At 46.3% G+C, this 15,664-nt stretch overlaps 3 protein-coding genes across 12 annotated transcripts in view; 1 reads left to right on the forward strand and 2 right to left on the reverse strand.

The window, feature by feature from the left end:
* The window catches only part of LOC141121641 (uncharacterized), a 199,192-nt gene that overhangs the window by 97,684 nt on the left and 85,844 nt on the right, over positions 1-15,664 (reverse strand). Inside the window, exons 1-6 of one of the 10 annotated variants that reach the window (XM_073611305.1) lie at positions 12,518-12,599; positions 11,236-11,359; positions 11,022-11,119; positions 10,705-10,932; positions 10,405-10,611; positions 10,161-10,302 (exon numbers count right to left, since the gene is read on the reverse strand). The exons of 4 other annotated variants lie outside the window; for them this stretch is intronic. In XM_073611305.1, coding sequence (XP_073467406.1) covers positions 10,161-10,302; positions 10,405-10,611; positions 10,705-10,932; positions 11,022-11,119; positions 11,236-11,320 — 760 coding nt within the window. In that variant the 5' untranslated portion in view covers positions 11,321-11,359; positions 12,518-12,599. Of the gene's footprint in view, positions 1-10,160; positions 10,303-10,404; positions 10,612-10,704; positions 10,933-11,021; positions 11,120-11,235; positions 11,572-12,517; positions 12,600-15,664 lie in introns of those variants that run through there. 5 more of the 10 variants (XM_073611302.1, XM_073611306.1, XM_073611303.1 and 2 more) reach the window with 5 other exon arrangements.
* The window catches only part of LOC141121671 (uncharacterized), a 197,849-nt gene that overhangs the window by 23,752 nt on the left and 158,433 nt on the right, over positions 1-15,664 (forward strand). The gene's annotated exons all lie outside the window — the stretch shown is intronic.
* On the reverse strand, positions 6,207-7,483 carry LOC141121698 (uncharacterized). The gene has a single exon (XM_073611407.1). The coding sequence runs from the start codon at positions 7,481-7,483 to the stop codon at positions 6,500-6,502; it is 984 nt and encodes a 327-aa protein (XP_073467508.1). The 3' UTR covers positions 6,207-6,499.

Genomic DNA, 15,664 nt, shown 5'->3' on the forward strand with positions numbered 1-15,664 from the left:
TGTCAGTGTAAGCTGAATACCTCACACGGGCAGGTAGTTACACATTGACAGGAACCATCAATGAACTACATAGAGAGCTCCCCAGTGTCCTGGTTGTTTATCGAAAAATTACAAGCCATCAACCACAAAGGCTGACAGTAGTTGTAGTTTTCCTATTCGCAGAACTCTGTGAATAAATGACATGGCCGGACGGGCGGAGTCCACATGCCCGCTTTTCTTTTAAATTGTGATGGTGAGTTCAGGCAAAGCTTACGTTCTTGAGCACTATTCAGCTTGTTCCCAGAAGCCCTTGTTGGATTGTATTACTGGTGTGCAGTCTCTGGTTAGACAAGGGAAATGTAAACTAAACTTTGTTCAGACTTTATACCAAGCCCAGCCATAGATACTCTCTCCAGTTTTAGTCAATTCACACCAATTCAGTTCTGCCTCCGGACACCAAGAACCTCTTCCCTCATTCCCCTTAGTAACCACAGCTGCTCCCGAGTACTCCATACTTCCAACTGTATATCAGCTTGGAAGGAACCCTCTACCATTCCATTGCCCTTGGCAACCCCTCAGAAATCTTCCTCTGTCACTGCTATCTACCTTTCCTTTTCTATTTCTGAGTGTGGTCACTACTTCCCCACTAGCAGTACTACCTGGTAGGCACCCCACCAGCATTTAAACCAAAAAAGAAACAATATTTTTTCCCACTCACAAAATTCTTTCACTGTCCACTCCTGCACCAACCACTGATCCTGTGCCAGTTCATGCCTTCATACCTACTGCCTCACACAGTCTGCGTCCATGCCAACTGCTTCAGTCCAGCCTTTTCCATAGTTGACTTAAAGGGACGTGGTTAAATAGAGTCTTATGCCCTGTACACACGATCGGACATTGAACGGACATTCCCACAACAAAATCCATCAGATTTTTTCCAACGGATGTTGGCTCAAACTTGTCTTGCATACACACGGTCACACAAAGTTGTCAGAAAATCCGATCGTTCTGAACGCGGTTACGTAAAACACGTACGTCGGGTCTATAAATGAGGCAATAGCCAATAGCTTTCGTCTCTTAATTTATTCTGAGCATGCGTGGCACTTTGTGTGTCTGATTTGTCTACACACGATTGGAATTTAAAGGATCGGATTTTGTTGTCGGAAAATTTTATAGCCTGCTCTCAAACTTTGTGTTTCGGAAATTCCGATGGAAAAAGTCTGATGGAGCCCACACATGATTGGAATTTCCGACAACACAATCCGATCGCACTTTCTCCGTCGGAAAATCCAACCATGTGTACAGGGCATAAGATGACTTACATAGTGGAGAATGTGGTAATAGTGAAAAAAAAGAGAGAGAGAAGAAGTGAGGGAGAGAGAAAGAAAGAAGAAGAGATGAAGGGAAAGAGAGAAGGAGGAATGGAGAGAGAAGAAAGAAAGGAGGGAGGGAGAGAGAAGGAAAGGAGGGAGGGATTGAAAAAGAGAGAAAGGAGGAGGGATAGAGAAAGGAGGGAGAGAGAGAGAAAGAAAGAAAGGTGAATGAGCGATGGGGGAAGAGAGAGAAAGATGGAGGGAGAGAGAGAGAGAAAGAAGGAGGGAGAGAGAGAGAAAGAAGGAGGGAGAGAGAGAGAAAGAAGGAAGGAGAGAGAGAGAAAGAAGGAAGGAGAGAGAGAGAGGGTCTCCATCTCCTTGTATCACCTTTTCTAGTAGGGCACCAATTCCTCCTGCCATCACCTTAGCCATGAGTGCTCCATCCTCTTTAGGTGTCACATAAACAATGGAAGCTCCTCCTGGTATCAGATCTGTAATGAGCTCCAACCTTCTCCCGTCATCACCTTATCTAGCAGAGCTCCTTCCTTGTCATCACCTTCTCTATGATCTCCCTGCCTCCTCCGGTCAGCCTGTATCTCTCACCCGTTCTGCTTGATGGTGTCCTTCAGTGCAGCCCCAGCCATGGCATCTTCCCTTCTCCTGGACGTGGTGCTGAGGCTCCCGGAGAGCAGGTTCAGGATGACTGACAGTTCCGAGCTCTGTGCTCCTCAGGACTGAGGAAACCAAGACCATCAGCAGCACGCAGCAGGTGGCCATCTCTCTCATCATGTTCGGCAGTCAGAAGGCAGCTGACACCTGTGAGGGCAGAGCCTTCTGTACCCTGGGCACTCTGTTGCAGTGCAGCCCCTGACATCTCCTTAGCCATTAGCTGACTGTCACATCCTTCCGAGCATACTAGCAGCAGACTGGTTCAACTTTTGTTAGGGGAGATCAGACACCCCAGCCCAGGCCGCCCCTGTCCGGGACAAAATGATTTTTCAGGATTCTACCTGGGATGGCCTCAGCCCAGGGATATGGGTCTAAAACCCGTGAATGTCCCAGCAAAATCGTGACTGTTGGCAACTATGCTGTTCCAATGCCAGCTGCTTCAATCCAGCCTGTTCCAGTGCCAGCTGCTTCAGTCCAGCCTGTTCCAGTGCCAGCTGCTTCAATCCAGCCTGTTCAAGTGCCAGCTTCTTCAATCCAGCCTGTTCCAGTGTCTGCCACCTCAATCCAGCCTGTTCTAGTGCTTACCACTCCAGTCCAGCTTCTTCAAGTGCCTGCTGCTACAGTTCAGCCTGTTCCAGGGATTGGTGCTCCAGTCCAGCCTGCTTCTATGCCTTCTGCTTCAGTCCAGCCTACACTAATCATTCCTGCCAAGTCATGCCTGTCCTTGTACCAGCTCCCTCAGTTCAGCCTGGCACTGCACCCACTATGTGTCAGTCTGCTCCATACTTGGCCGCAGTTCTGACTACTGTCCTGTTATATTTGGGACTCTCAGTACCCTGGCCTTACTCTACCTCAAAAATATCTGCCCAGGCCTTTCTAAAAAGTTCCACCCATCCTTGGGACTAACCACTGCTTAATGCCACTTAATGCACCAAGCCCCTGTTCCACCCCCCCCCCCCCCCCCAGCTTGACTCTGCTAATACCTCTCCTGCTATCCAGTACTGATCTTCTACCTGCTATCCAGTTTAAGTCCATTGGTGCTTCACCTGCTTCCCAGCCAGATGCCGCCAATGCTTTACCTGCTGACCAGCCTGATGTTACTGATATGCTACCTGCTTCCCAGCCTGATGTTGCTGACACATTGTCTACTGTCCAGTCTGATTCCCCAGACATGCCACCTGCTATCCAGCCTCATGACACTGCCTGTGATCCAGATTGACTCATTGATCATCTGCTTGATGTTCAACCTGACTCCATCGATCCTCTTCCTCTCTGCTCAGCCAGACTCCACTAATCCTTTTCAATCTGTCTTCACTGATCCTCTGTTTACTGTCCAGTCAGTGTCCGCTGACCCTTTGCCTGCTGCCCAACCTGCATCTACTGATCCTGTGCCTGCTGCCCAACCTGCATCTACTGATCCTGTGCTTGCTGCCCAACCTACCTCTGCTGATCCTGTGTCTGCTGCCTAGCCTGCATCTGCTGATCCTGTGCCTGCTGCCCAGCCTGCCTTTGCCGATCCTTTGCCTCCTGTCCAGCCTGCCTCTGCTGATCTTGTGCCTGCTGCCCAGCCTGCCTTTGCAGATCCTGTGCTTGCTGCCCAGCATACCTCTGCAGATAACACGCCTGCTGCCCAGCCTGCCTCTGCTGATAATGTGCCTGCTGCCCAGCCTGCCTCTGCTGATCCTGTGCCCGCTGCCCCTGCTGATCCTGTGTCTGCTGCCCAGCCTGTCTCTGCTGATCCTGTGTCTGCTGCCCAGCCAGTCTTTGGTACTAAGGTTGAGCTCCCACCAGCTGTTGGGTCTGATACCTCTCAGTCTCCACATTGTCAGAAAGTTTATATGATTAACCAAGTCAGCAATATTGATTGATTAATCAATATACAACAGTGCCTGAGATTGTACTCTGAGATTATTAAGCACAATAAAATTCTTAGAAAAATTACGAACACCGTATCAATAAAATGACAATTTATTCACAGTCAAGTCACTAACAATCACCTATATACTGTACAAGTCTGATTTGTCAAAAGATATCAAGACAGTTAATTTAATATGATGTAACTAAATTATAGTATAATTAATACACCTAAAACTGTCAACCTAGGAACTTAGGGTGACTTAGAGAATTCAGTTTTCATTCAGAAGGTACCATTTCCGCTGTCTTAGAATGCAAGAAGTTGGACTATACCAGCAGACAACAAGGTCCACCCAATCAGACCTTACCCTCAGTTTCAGTGTATGTCTTTGGAAATCAACTCTCCAAGAATCTTTTATTTTATCTTGTAACACTTTTGATACTAAGTTCATTCTGCATATCTTATTAGGAATCCATATTATTTATAATTTCTAATCAGAAAAACCCTGACAACATTTGTGGCATGTCTGTTGTGGGCTAGCCATCTGGTCTGAGATTCCTACAGCTGCCTTGCCTGAGATTCTTTTGTAGCCATTTGCTTCTATTGGTCCAGATAACCATTCTGAATTCAATAACAGCACTTGTTATTACAGCTCCAGTAGAAGAGGTACTCTGGGGAAGAGCAGAGTTCCATTTGAACATTTCTCTGACCCAGGCATAATCTCTACAAATATGGGTGTCTTAGGGGACCTTGGAAGGGTAACCAGTGCCTTGAAAAGCCCTGTGTGGCCCCTAAAATGCAAAGCAGTTTCTAGCAACCAAACTCTTAACTAAGATGGGGAATGTCAAGTTACAATGGGACCGCCTGGTGCCAGGGTACTTGTATGGGTTAGGGACCCTAGTGCTAAACCTTCAGACAGCCAATGGGATCACAGCATTGGGATGTAGCACCTTTTAAAGGATCTGATCTGTGGGACACCCAGCCATTTTCCAGACCCCATCAGCAGGGCACCCAGCCAGTTTTCAGACCCTGTCACTCGGGTATCCTGAAGGTTGAAGAACTATGGCTTTAGGAAATTGGGAAAGTCTTCAGACAATGATGCCGGGATCTTCTCCTTTTTGGATTTATCCAGTGCGAGGGTCTCTCACACGGACATTTATTTTCAAGCCCAAGTTGAGCATCTGGGGGTTGTGACTTAAGGGGGGAGGGAGAACTGTCAGGACCTGGATGACCTGCTAGTTGCTTTGTGAATCTGAGGTGAAGGATGTGGTTCAGTGGGTTTCTCTCAGCAGACAGAAGATCTCAGTAATTAGGCACCACCTAAAGCTTGCTGCTGGGAAGGTATATAATTCCTCTATTAGCTTTCATCAGTGCCTCAGTGTTCTACCTCTGAGCCATTTCCCTGCTTGATCCTGTATTCTGTATACTTTACCCTGTATTTGGTTTCCTGTTACCTCATATCGGCTCCCCTTATTCTCAGTCTTAGTCCTGCCCTTCTTATGTGAGCTTCCCTCCATTTGTACGGGATAGTGTATTCTAGTTAGGTTGGTTGGTTATTTGCTTCACTTTCACATTTATATTTCACGTTTGTTCTGTTTATGGTCTAGGGGTGTTGGATGGGGGTTATGTGCATTAATAAACTCTACTTAATCATACTCGGTCAGATTCCAGCTTTCTGAGGTACAGCCCACTGATCTTGTCATCCCTGCTATCACTGTATACCTGCATTCAGAATTCCTTAGAAGGGCTTGTATATGACATGTTCCTTACCATTATACACTGTATGCTGGGCTGCATATAAACAAAGTCCGGACCATTACTTGTGACTACTGCACTCTGTAGCTTGAGCTGTATATGATATACTCCTGACCACTGCACTCTGTAGCTTAAGCTGTATATAATATTCTCCTGACCACTGCACTCTGTATTATGAGAGTTTCGTTTGGATAAGCCACAGAGTAGGAACATCAAGGTTATCATTGAACTCCTTAATGCATGAGTATGATCTGAGTCATCAGTATGAAACTATGCCTGACAAAAGAAAACCAAGGGGTCTATTTAAAGAAAATGAATTGAACGTGTGTGACGAGCATTTGCCCGGCCATAATATAATTATCATGGTGATTTCCTATGATTATCAGCTTCATTTAGTGTCATAATGAGTTATGTTTCCTGAAATACCTCCATCAGTAAAAAGAGCATCATACAGTATTATGGTCACTAGATAGAGCCAATTAATATAGGAAATCACTGTATGAAAAAAATACATCTGATATTTGTCATGGCTGGGCAAATGTGTGTCACAATCGTTCAACTTTTTTTTTCTAAAAAGACCTCGAAGTGTTTGTGAAAGCTCACGCCACAAAATGTACTCAGCCAATGAAAGGTAATGACTCCATTTTTATTTTTCTACTGCTATCAATAGGCAACACAGTACAACACTTCATCCATGTCTTTGGTGATCTCTGATCTCCTTATGAACTGTTTCTTACATGATGAAGATCAGCCATGGAGTATATCTGAGGTTTATATCAGGGTGTGCTTCTTCCCCACATGAGAGCTGTGATGTCCAGCAACATTCATATAGAAGAAATTTCCTGCACTCAAAGCACTAATACACCTTGAGGGTTTTGTGGGATCCCTGATGTACAGGAAGACAGGACTTCAGTGAGGAACAATTCCCTCACTCAGGACAGGAAAGTGGCTTTTCCCTTGTGTGAGATCTCTGATGTTTGGAAAGATTGGACTTCTGTGAAAAACATTTTCCACACTCAGGACAGGAATATGGCTTCTCCCCTGTGTGAGATCTCTGATGTCTGTAAAGATCAGACTTCTGTGAAAAACATTTCCCGCACTCAGAACATGAAAGTGGCTTTTCTCCTGTGTGCAATCTCTGATGTCTGTAAAGATCGGATTTCTGTGAAAAACATTTCCCACACTCACGACAGCAGTATGGCTTCTCCCCCGTGTGAGACCTCTGATGCTTGACTAAATCTGTTTTTGTTGCAAAACATTTCCCACACTCAGGACAGGAAAATGGCTTCTCCCCAGTGTGAGATCTCTGATGTCTGTAAAGACTGGACATCAATAAAAAACACTTCCCGCACTCAGAACAGGAAAGTGGCTTCTCATCTGTGTGCGATTTCTGGTGTGTGTAAAGATGGGAGATCTGTGAAAAACATTTCCTGCATTCAGGACAGGAATACGGCTTCTCCCCTGTGTGAAATCTCTGATGTGTGTAAAGATCAGACTTCTGTGAAAAAGATTTCTTGCACTCAGGACAGGAATACGGCTTCTCACCTGTGTGAGATCTTATATGCACATTAAGATGGGACTTAAAACGGAAACACTTCCCGCACTCAGTACAGGAGAACCTCTTATCTGTAGGAAGGACGGCACCATCCCACACAGTCTGAGGTTCCTCAAAATAAGAGGAATACGATGGTCCATCTACACTGTGTGGTGCCGGATGGACATTTGAGGTAGCCGGGTTTTCTCCTGGACTACACTGTGTGATGTCCTCATCTTCTACTTTACAGTCTGGAGACAAAGTGAGACAATCATCTGAGGTTTTCCTCATCTCCCGTCCAGGTACTAAAATAGAACTAAAAAGATTATTACTAGACATGAGCAGATTGGTTCCCCTAAACCAGGACTCCGCCCACATCAGGCAGCTTTGTCTCTGAGGATCTTACAATTCCACCCTCAAAGTAACTAGTAAATGGGTCCTCTGATCTCCTACCAGTTCATTTCTTTATTCATGGACCTTAGTCAGAGAGTGAGGAAACAACGAGAACTGTCTTTTATAGGATTGACAGTGATGAGGGGATTATAGGATGAGTGTTCCCACCCCCTCTATCACTCATTGCCATCTTCTCAACACAAGAAGTGAATCTAAGGTGTGGCGGGCGAGCACAGAGATTACCGCCAACACCGCACTTTCAGCCACGCCGCCCCGCCGCTACCCTGTTGGGGGTGAAGCAGGCGAGCAGAGAGATGACATTATCTCCCACCGCCCGCCAGCATCACCGCTGTTCCGCCCACGCAGCCCAGCAGGTATACTGTTGGGATGAAGCAGGCGAGCAGAGAGATGACATCATCTCCCACAGCCCGCCCGCATCAACGCTGTTCCGCCCACACAGCCCAGCCGGTATACTGTTGGAGGTGAAGCAGGGGAGCAGAGAGATGACATCATCTCTCACCGCCCTGCATCACTGCTGTTCTCTCTCATGCAGAACCAACCGCTCCACTGTACTGCCTCTGTGCTTAATGACAATGTGCGTCTAAGAGGCAGGAGATAGTGGCATGTGCAATCTGCATCTGGTGGCATGTGGCTGTGGAAATCTGCATTTGGTGGCATGTGGCCAGTGACATGTGCAATCTGCATCTGGTGGCATGTGGCTGTGGAAATCTGCATTTGGTGGCATGTGGCAAGTGACTGTGGCAATCTGCATCTGGTGGCATGTGGCAATCTGCATCTGGTGGCATGTGACTGTGGCAATCTGCATCTGGTGGCATGTGACTGAGGCATGTGGCAATCTGCATCTGGTGGCATGTTACTGTGGCAATCTGCATCTGGGGCATGTGACTGTGGCATGTGGCAATCTGCATCTGGTGGCATGTTACTGTGGCAATCTGCATCTGGGGCATGTGACTGTGGCATGTGGCAATCTGCATCTGGTGACATATGACTGTGGCAATCTCCATATGGTGACAATCTGCATCTGGTGGAATGTGGCACTCTGCATCTGGTGGCATGCGGCAATCTGCATCTGGTGGCATGTGGCAATCTGCATCTGGTGGCATGTAACTGTGGCATGTGGAGATCTGCATCTGGTGGCATGTGCAAGTGACTGTGGCAATCTGCATCTGGTGGCATGTGGCAATCTGCATCTTGTGCCATGTGGCAATCTGCATCTGGTGGTATGTGGCAATCTGCATCTGGTGGCATGTGACTGTGGCATGTGGAGATCTGCATCTGGTGGCAGTCTGCATCTGGTGGCATTTGGCAAGTGACTGTGGCAATCTGCATCTGGTGGCATGTGGCAAGTGACTGTGGTAATCTGCATCTTGTGCTATGTGGCAAGTGACTGTGGCAATCTGCATCTGGTGGCAATCTGCATCTGGTGGAATGTGGCAATCTGCATCTGGTGGCATGCGGCAATCTGCATCTGGTGGCATGTGACAATCTGCATCTGGTGGCATGTGACTGTGGCATGTGGAGAGCTGCATCTGGTGGCAGTCTGCATCTGGTAGCACGTGGCAAGTGACTGTGGCAATCTACATCTGGTGGCATGTGGCAAGTGACTATGGCAATCTGCATCTTGTGCCATGTGGCAAGTGACTGTGGCAATCTGCATCTGCTGGCATGTGGCAAGTGACTGTGGCAATCTGCATCTGGTGGCAGGCGATGTGGCAAGTGGCAATCTGGTGATAGGCACCGTGGCAAGCTGCATATCTGGTGGCAAGTGACAAGCTGCATCTGGTGGCAGATTCTATATTATGGTGAGTTGAACTATTTAATTTTATATTACAATATAATAATAAAAATAATGCGCTTTAATCATCCTGACACCATATTAACCATGGTGTTGTGATGATTAAAGTGCTAACACCAGCCTTTTTCTGACAAATTGGCCGCAAAAAAAGTATCATCACCCAGACAACCCCCCCCCCCTCCTTGGGCTTTGCCACAATTTTCATCCACAATGCCGGTCCCCGGTGTCAAAAAGGTTGGGGACCACTCCTGTAGAGTATATAGTGCAGGGGTCAGGAGTATGCAATGTACAACATACTGTAGAGTATAGGAGTATGTAATGTACAATGTGCAGGGGTCAGGACTCATAATATTGGTATTCAGTACTCAGTGGAAGCTTAAGATACATGAGATAAGTTGCAGAGGTCCCACACCGCTGCCTCCCATCTCCTGAGACTGCACTCAGTGACTTGGGTCTGAGACTATACAGACATATCCCTCCCCCTGGCTCAGCCAGCAGACAACAGAACAAATAACCTTGGGAGAGATTTAGCTAGAGCCAGGCATGGGGCAGAACACTTAAGATACATACCCCAGGTTCCTAAGTCTAATAATACCCATGCAGAAGATGAACATTTTGCTATCAGCTGACCCCAGAATCTCCATGAATCCAGTCTAGATACATAAATTGTGTCTACAGCACAGAGAAGGAAGATTATCCGAGAGAAATACAGGAATACAGGACGGGGAACACAGCTCAGGAAAGTGACCAGGGTATTACAGGCTGATATCACCCAGTACTTGCCCTACTCTGGACCGATCAGTGAGCAGTATAGGTGGAGGAATGTATTTAGTGTTAATGACCCACCTGTGCTGATCTCTGTAGGAGTGTCCTCCTCTATAAATGTCCCCGTTATTCCATCCTCCTCCATAGACTGCTGATCATCCCTCACATATGTCTCTTCTTCTTCTGCTTTACCCTCAAATTTTATATCTATCTGACCTTCATCCTAATCCAAGAAAAATAAATAAAATGTCATTAATAAAATATAAGCTCAGCATCCACACATTATCTCCATGAGTCCATGTTCTAGATGTTCTGTCCCACCGACTTTGTAATGGTGAGAGATGGTGTGACCTTCCTGTGTGGAATCCCTGGAATACAGAGGACGGGGACATCTCTCTGGTGGGTTCCTGGTATTAGGTGGCTCCATCATATCCTTGTGTCCCTCTGAGAACTCCTCCATCACACCATACTCCTCATCCTCCTCTTTATACTCTTCTTTAACAACAATAATATAATCCCCAAGATTTCCACTCTGAAAGATATAAAAAAAAAAATGACATCAGTTGTAACAATGCAGATAATGTACAGATCCTAATGATACTAACAGTGATTGTTCCTCATCTACCTGATGATGGTGAGGGATGGTGTGATCTTCCTGTGTGGAATCCCGGGAATACAGAGGATGAGGACATCTCTCTTGTGGGTTTCTGTAGATGGATGACTCCGCCATGGTGTCCTGGTACAGATCTTTGTGTTCTTTTAAAAACTTTGACTTTTCCATCACCCCATCCTCGTCATCCTCCTCTTTTATCTCTTCTTTAACCTCAACTTTAGAATCTCTCAGGTTTCCACTCTGAATATGTAATAAAAATGACATCAATGGTAACAATACAGATAATGTACAGATCCTAATGATACTATCAGAGATTGTTCCTCATCTACCTGATGATGGTGAGGGATGGTGTGATCTTCCTGTGTAGAATCCCGGGAATACAGAGGACGGGGACATCTCTCTGGTGGGTTCCCATTACTGGATCCATCTGTAGGAAACACACACACGGACTGAATACATTGTTTCTATGTGTTTATCAGATGATGGGAGATCTAGGTGGAGCCTCCGTACTGCTCTCTCCTTTACAATAAAGTCTCCTCTTACCCGGTGATGTGAGGGGCGGCTGATTGTCCATCATGACGTCCTTGTAGAGATCCTTGTGTCCTTCTAAATACTCCCACTCCTCCATGGAGAAATAGACAGTGACATCCTGACACCTTATAGGAACCTGACACACACAATGATACAGTCACCATCCAGACACATCCCTTGTCTGTTACTGGATAATGTCCCAAAATTCCCAGCACCGCCCACTTTTCCTCAATGATCTCTCTGGTGACTTCTAGAATCTTCTTTTTCTTTCTCTATTCTATCAGGGAGGGAGGTGGAGGCAATGTGATGGTCATATGATCTCCAGTAAATATGTATATATAGACTGCGCTGCCAAAAATGTAAATCAAGATTATTAAACAGTTTGCCACATGTAAAAAATAAATAAATGAACAACACCAGAAAATACAACCAATGTTCAATTTATCAAAAAGTCCCATTCAAATATTAGTTGCATGAAAAACAAGAGGTAGGTGAACAGGTGCTGGTGCCATTAGTAACACATAAACACATAGCCACTTCCAGGTGACCCCACATGGATGTACACTCACCATAATGGATGGATCTTCTATTACTAGATAGGTCTCACTGCGCTTTTTTGGTTGGACCTGCTGTGTATCTTGTCACCAACTTGACCATTCACATGTACCTGGATGTGATTTCTTCCAATGCTATACATTGCCACTCCTACACTAATAAAAGTGGTATAATCTGTTATATAGACCAGCGGTCTTCAAAACTGCGGCCCTTTGCTTGCCTTTACCTGGCTCTTGGGGCCCTATTCCATCCACTGACACTGACAATGGGGCACTATTTATCCCACTAACACCAATGATGGGGCATTATTCATCCCACTAACACTAATGATAGGGCACTATTCCTTCCATTGATATCAACAATGAGGCACTATTCATTTAATTGATACGAACAATGGGGCACTATTCCTCCCACCGACATCAATGATGGGGCATTGTTTACTTCTACTGGACATTTTCTACTTCCACTGGCCCCCCTAAAGTCTAAACTGGCCCTTTGTTTAGAACGTTTGAAGACCCCTGATATAGACTGATGAGGTGAGAAGGTGATTGGTGGGAAAGGTGACACATCTCCAAAATGAAGAGAATGTTCTGCCCCTGAAGGGGTTAATCTACATTTCCACACTATATATGTGTGTATCATCATCTGCTGGAGATAAAAGACATCACAGTGACTATGGAGGAAGAGGACGGACATGACGGGGGTTACTGGGTGTAAATAAAAAATAAGGTCTTATTACCTCCTCTAATGCCACTTACAGCAATGTCTTCTCTGTACTTCCTCCCGACTCACCTCTCACCTGAAACTTCCTGTCTGTAGCCAACATCACTTCCTGTCTGTATCTGACATCACTTCCTGCCTTCCATAGAGACTTCCTGTCTGGGTAGAGGTGAGATCACCATCTTGTGGGGCTCAGAGGAACTGCAGCCCCGAGAAACATCTCGTAGTGTAAACATGGCCTTGTGCTGTGTGTGTATGTACTGTATATCCTTATAGATGGGGTCATCTCCACTCCCACCAAGGGGGATATAAATATATTACTACCTCCAAAGGATTCTATGGGTTCCCTCAGAATTTATCAATTTCTGTCTTTCAGTAACAATTTCATGATAATGTAAAAATGTCCTTTCACTGATCACTGATATAAGGGGATCCTTCTCCCATCGGTCACCAATAAGGGACCAATAAACAGATCACTTGTTTGGTTTTGTTTTGTTTGGGTTTTGACTAAATGTGCCTTGTCAGAGAATGGCTGCACTGAATGGGTATTCAGCCAAGTTGAACCCTCAGTTGCAGTATGACTACCAATGCTAAATGTGAGCTTCCCACTTCATTTGCCTTTCTCTCCTCCCTGAGTGTGTATGAAGAGGTGGAGCTCTGAGTGTGTATGAAGAGGCGGAGCTCTGAGTGTGTATGAAGAGGCGGAGCTCTGAGTGTGTATGAAGAGGCGGAGCCCTGAGTGTGTATGAAGAGGCGGAGCCCTGAGTGTGTATGAAGAGGCGGAACTCTTAGTGTGTATGAAGAGGCGGAGCCCTGATAGTGTATGAAGAGGCGGAGCTCTGAGTGTGTATGAAGAGGCGGAGCTCTGAGTGTGTATGAAGAGGCGGAGCTCTGAGTGTGTATGAAGAGGCGGAGCGCTGAGTGTGTATAAGGAGGAGGAGCTCTGAGTGTGTATGAAGAGGTGGAGCTCTGAGTGTGTATGAAGAGGCGGAGCTCTGAGTGTGTATGAAGAAGCGGAGCTCTGAGTGTGTATGAAGAGGCAAAGCTCTGAGTGTGTATGAAGAGGCGGAGCTCCGGAGTGTGTATGAAGAGGCGGAGCTCTGAGTGTGTGTGAAGAGGCGGAGCTCTGAGTGTGTGTGAAGAGGCGGAGCCATGAGTGTGTATGAAGAGGCGGATCTCTGAGTGTGTATGAAGAGGCGGAGCCCTGAGTGTGTATGAAGAGGCAGAGCTCTGAGTGTGTATGAAGAGGCAGAGCACTGAGTGTGTATGAAGAGGCGGAGCCCTGAGTGTGTATGAAGAGGCAGAGCTCTGAGTGTGTATGAAGAGGCAGAGCCCTGAGTGTGTATGAAGAGGCGGAGTTCTGAGTGTGTATGAAGAGGCGGAGCCCTGATAGTGTGTGAAGAGGCGGAGCCCTGATAGTGTATGAAGAGGCGGAGCTCTGAGTGTGTATGAAGAGGCGGAGCTCTGAGTGTGTATGAAGAGGCAGAGCCCTGATAGTGTATGAAGAGGCGGAGCTCTGAGTGTGTATGAAGAGGCGGAGCTCTGAGTGTGTGTGAAGAGGCGGAGCTCTGAGTGTGTATGAAGAGGCGGAGCTCTGAGTGTGTATGAAGAGGCAGAGCTCTTAGTGTATGAAGAGGCGGAGCTCTGATTGTTATGAAGAGGCGGAGCTCTGAGTGTGTGTGAAGAGGTGGAGCTCTGTGTGTGTATGAAGAGGCGGAGCGCTGAGTGTGTATGAAGAGGCGGAGCTCTGAGTGTGTATGAAGAGGTGGAGCTCTGAGTGTGTATGAAGAGGCGGAGCTCTGAGTGTGTATGAAGAGGCGGAGCTCCTGCTGGAACAGCGGTCGGAGGAGGAGGAGTCTAGGAGGGAGATGACAGAAAGCTCAGCAGACTCTCAGGAGTGAGCGAGGAGGATCCAGTTCCTTTGCCATCGGAGGTGAGGAGAGTGTGAAGGATGTTGGTGACTCTGGTAGATGAAAAGCTGGGAGTCATATTGCTCTGGTGAGTGGGGAAGCACTACTAAGGGGGCGCCCTCACCATCACGTGTGTAAGAGGTGGAAGAAGGCGTGGCTACACTACAGCTGGCACAGTTTGGAGCACCGAGAACTTTACACCTTATCAACTTTTCATTGATTGGTGGACTTTTTTTTTTAAGAATAATAATATAATTGAAGTAGATGCAAAGTGGAAGCAGTGGACTTACGTTCGACTCGAACATCGGGCTCATCCCTAGTTAGAATCCCAGAATCCTCCTCACCTCTCCGGTCAGGTCTGTGTTTTATTAATAGAGATAAGAGTGATGTCATGTGACCTCCCAGAATCCTCCTCACCTCTCTGGTCAGCAGGTAGATGATCTCCAGGGTGAGGTTTAGTATCTTCTCAGTCATGTGACTCCGGTTCTCCTCCTTACTTATTGGTGCCGCCATTTGATCTATACAGGTCTCCTTGTAGACGGATAACTTTGGGAAGTGAAAGTAAGAATTATTTGGATGGTTTTGGTCACACAATAATAGGATGTGGATGTGAGGGGGTAATAGGAGGGTTGCTGTACATTTAAGAACTCCTGCAAACAGTGGCAAATTCTACTGCAAAGGTCACAGTAAAAAGTGTTATCAGAAGTAGTTTGTAAGTACAGAGTCCCAGAATCTACAGAGAGTAACAGAGGAACTATTTTAATGGGCGAGTCCTTACTAGACATTTTGAGGTTTTATTTTGCACCCCCTACTGTCTACAACGTGGTGGAAAAAGTAGAGTAATGCCGCGTACACATGAGCAGACTTTACGGCAGACTTGGTCCGACGATCTTTCCGCTGGACTTTGTAGCGTAGATGCGCCGGACTTACAAACGGACGGACTTGGACACACACGATCACACCAAAGTCCGACGGATTCGTATGTGATGATGTACAACCGGACTAAAATACTAAAATGGGATCATTCTGCTGTGGCCACACTCTAAACATTAGAGCTCCCCCTAGCTGCAGCCTAGTAATAACTAGGGATTAGACATGTGCGATTTGTTTCGTTCTGAATTAATAGTCAAACAAATGTTTAGTGATTCGGATACAGTATATACAAATACCCGAATTATAGTATAAATAAAGTTTACCAAATGCTCTGAATAACTAAACTAAACTCGTCTGAATTTCATTCAAATTCAAACTATAAA

Source organism: Aquarana catesbeiana, unplaced genomic scaffold (assembly GCF_042186555.1).
Source record: "Aquarana catesbeiana isolate 2022-GZ unplaced genomic scaffold, ASM4218655v1 unanchor228, whole genome shotgun sequence".
In the NCBI taxonomy this organism is placed as follows: domain Eukaryota; kingdom Metazoa; phylum Chordata; class Amphibia; order Anura; family Ranidae; genus Aquarana; species Aquarana catesbeiana.